Genomic DNA, 3,624 nt, shown 5'->3' with positions numbered 1-3,624 from the left:
TTAAGTTAAACAAGTAGCATAAGACAATCCTCAACAAAGATAATCCTTAACAACAACCATCACAATGACCTATTCAAGAACAGCACCACGTAAGATCACTGGCCATGCATTAGAAACTCAAGATGTTGTTTAGTTTGCTAATCAATAGATGCAGCAGAGGCAACAATGCTGAAAAACCACCTAGGACGAGATTGTAAGTCTGTTTTGGTAAATACATCATATGATGCATACATAATAAAGAAAATTTTAAAAAAAATTCTACTTTTATTATTTCTGATTTTGACAATTAAACTGATCCATTGAAATCTGAAAGTTTAAAAGGTTTTCCTCAGATCAAAACAATTCTCTAAAGAATGAAAAAACAACTTTAGAAAGAAAATTCAAAAACAAATTTGTCACATTTCAACAAATTGTTAATGAATTTTCATGACGTATTAGATAAAGATTTTCTTTGGATAAGAACAATTATTAACGTCTAGGAGACCAATCACAGTTATTCCAGAGGTGCCAATTTTTGTACTTCAACAAAACCTAACCCAACCACAATGACATACAGTTTGATTCATAAGTAGAAAGCTGGTCTCGAACATGAGCTATAGTTATCACAAAATTCAAGTGGGAAGGAGGGAAAGCAGTCATAAATGACAATATAACTCATAAAACTAACAGAATAAACATCTCAAAATATAACGAATATAAAAAAGTCATTACAATGCTCCAACAACATTCGAGAACAAATCCAAAAAGATTCCATCCCCAAACTCAGCGATATCTAGACAACTCAAGAGAAAACTACTAACTCCGAGTCCTCAACGGTTGGCCTTGGCGACACGCTCGATTTCATCTTTCTTTTTAATAGCGTAGCTGGAGAAAAAAAACAAAAGTATAAGTGATTGTAGAATACAAAGCAGTGCTGACAACTCGTTACTAAAGATAACATATCACCTGTTTGATGAGCCCTTTGCTGCATTAATGAGTTCATCGGCCAAGCACTCAGCAATGGTTTTGATATTTCTAAATGCACTCTCACGCGCTCCAGTTGTGAGAAGATAAATTGCCTGATTGACCCTCCTTAGCGGGGATATATCCACAGCTTGACGTCTAACAACACCAGCAGACCCAATTCGAGTGGCATCTTCTCGTGGCCCACTATATCCAACAGCCTACGCGTGTTAAGAATCATGAACAATTAAATGTGCAAAAGAAGCAACTCTGATTCTCTATACCTGTTAATAACAGCATCAACAATGACTTGAATGGGGTTAAGGTCAGTCAGTAGGTGGATAATCTCCATAGCATGTTTAACGATGCGAACAGCCATAAGCTTCTTCCCATTGTTACGACCATGCATCATAAGGGAGTTAGTCAACCTCTCAACTATTGGGCATTGGGCCTTCCTGAATCTCTTCGCTGAATACCTCCCGGCAGTGTGAGGTACAAAGGTGGCATGCTTGTCAGCAGACACACCAATATAATCTGCTAATGAGATATCACCTACCTGACAACAAAATAGAACATCCAAAAATGAACAAAATGCCTTGCACAAATTCCCATAACATAGATCAATTAGTAATGGAACTTCAAAAGTATAAATAAATAGAAAAATGCAGTTACACTTCACTGCCAAATGCCATTCTGATCATCTATAAATCCTACCTTAACAATAATATATCTTGTTCCTATTCTTGAAAGTCGAATTTCTCAATGAGTAGCCAAACAAATCTTCAAGCCTACGACCATTACTCTTCATATGAAACGATTCACATCTTCATAAGATGGCTCAGATTACAATAGTAAATGTATAAGTCACGGTAATGTGCATCAGTATCACTAATATCAGACCAGTAGAATGGTCGTAGATGACTCTCATTGGTCAGTAGTGACAAAATTTTCCAACATAGGACACTTCAAGATCCTATTTGCATGGCCCAAATTTGTGATAGATATCAACAATACATAAAACCTTGATCAAAGATTCCATAGTTATCAGAAATGTTACCAGAAAGCTAAGTTAACAATATAACATGTACCAGGACACCGGTAACTAAAGATGCCTTCTTTTTTTATGCATCCTTAAATAGCCAGGTAAGTATAGAAACAATACAGCATTACCCTAAAAGGGAACAGAAGGGAACACAATTTGTTGAGACTAGATTGCAACAGTTTTTGCTCTCACAACCTTTTTTTAGTATGTCTTTAAGACTGTTGTTCCTAAAAATAATCAGACCCAGGCAACAAGAACTACCAAACAGAACCTATGGGTAAATAGCAGTGGAATACATTTAACAATTAATAGAAACAAAAATCCCAAATGTTGCAAATGATCAAGTCTCTGGAGGTCCCAGGCCTTCTCATCCACAGCACAGTAATTTCCTTTTTGACAAACAACCATCTTTTATTACCCCTGATTTCCCAATGACAGAAAAATAACACTTTTTGAGTGACGATATGGATTAGACTCTGTACTAACCTGAGTGTTATATTCAATCCATGCATCTCTTCTTCTTACCCTCAAAACCAAGGGGGCAATGCATCATTTTTCTTTTATCAAGCTCTCTGACTGCTAAAGGAATAGGATGGGGTACACTTTTGGCGAATTGGTCTAGGAGATTAGTTCAGCATGCTATCCAGCCTGCCTAATTCTTTGGCATTCCAGAAAAGCAAGGCAGGATCTAGTAGCACACTAACTTATCAAAGAATTTATAAATTGACCCCAACATAGAGAATAAAAGCAGAGATAAGAGCAAAACCAATACACAAATGGAAGACATTCCACTTGGGTCTAGGAGATGGCCAACTGTAAAGATACACAAAAAGAACAATAACAGGGGAACAATGCCAGTAAAGGGGATAGCGGGAACCGCTATTGGTACTTGGCGTTTCTCATAAACTGAACCAGCAACATATACCGAAAAATCGAAATATGCAAAGGAACGTATTGAGTCTTCTCACAGAATGAAGTATCTGATACCAAATATTCTTCCTCTTCCATCCAAAAAATTACATTTATAATTGTAGCGTGATTTACTGCAACCAATAAAAAACACAAAGCTAGTATATAACCATCAAATAGATGTCCAGATCGGATTAATATCTAAAAAAACAGTTAACGTGTATATTGCAAAAGAAAAAGAAAACCAAATAGGAAGAACAAGCACAAAAAAATATTAGAAAAAAAAAACAAAACAAGCGAGAAACGAACCGAGACATCTTCAAAAGTCCATCTGTTGAACAACTTGACTTCGGGCTGTGCGACGACGGCCATAGTAGCTGCTCCAAGAGCTCAAAGCCTCAAACTCCCGGAAAACCCTAAAAACCCCGAAGACGCAACTCTGTCTTGCCACTTGAACTAAAAGGGCAGTTTTTAAGTACAAGAAACCCTAAAAATACATCATGCTATGCGCGTATGGAATTAGGAAGTTACTATAATACCCTTAGGACGAGTTGCTGCACAGCTGCGCAATCTTCTAGCGTAGGGGTGGGCATTAAGGCTCTCAAATCCAATTTGAGATTGGGTTTTTGACTCGTTCAAGTAAACTTGCCGGACCCCGAATAAGGTTCGATTTGGTTGGTGAGCTCACAAACTGACTCATTTACTTAAGGCCTTGTTAGTGCACAGTATAA

At 37.2% G+C, this 3,624-nt stretch overlaps 1 protein-coding gene across 1 annotated transcript; it reads right to left on the bottom strand.

Annotated features, from left to right (window-relative positions):
• Positions 1–663: 663 nt before the first annotated feature.
• On the bottom strand, positions 664–3,348 carry LOC137936137 (small ribosomal subunit protein uS7). Its single transcript, XM_068780692.1, has 4 exons — positions 3,203–3,348; positions 1,227–1,498; positions 946–1,149; positions 664–864 (listed from the first exon to the last, which is right to left on the bottom strand). Exons 1-4 carry the CDS (start codon positions 3,263–3,265, stop codon positions 810–812), a joined length of 594 nt encoding a protein of 197 aa, XP_068636793.1. The 5' UTR covers positions 3,266–3,348; the 3' UTR covers positions 664–809.
• Positions 3,349–3,624: the final 276 nt, after the last annotated feature.

Source organism: Aristolochia californica, unplaced genomic scaffold (assembly GCF_029961685.1).
Source record: "Aristolochia californica isolate CCGP_79_NKW_82.1479 unplaced genomic scaffold, dmAriCali1.0.hap1 SCAF_7, whole genome shotgun sequence".
In the NCBI taxonomy this organism is placed as follows: Eukaryota; Viridiplantae; Streptophyta; class Magnoliopsida; order Piperales; family Aristolochiaceae; genus Aristolochia; species Aristolochia californica.
This window is presented reverse-complemented; position numbering and strand designations above follow the sequence as displayed.

Coding starts and splice junctions, on each gene's coding strand:
- LOC137936137 (XM_068780692.1), bottom strand. CDS start 3,265: ATGGCCGTCGTCGCACAGCCCGAAGTCAAGTTGTTCAACAGATGGACT. Junction 1,150..1,226: donor GTTGATGCTGTTATTAACAG/GTATAGAGAATC, acceptor TGTTGGATATAG/TGGGCCACGAGAAGATGCCA. Junction 865..945: donor GCAAAGGGCTCATCAAACAG/GTGATATGTTAT, acceptor TTTTTTCTCCAG/CTACGCTATTAAAAAGAAAG.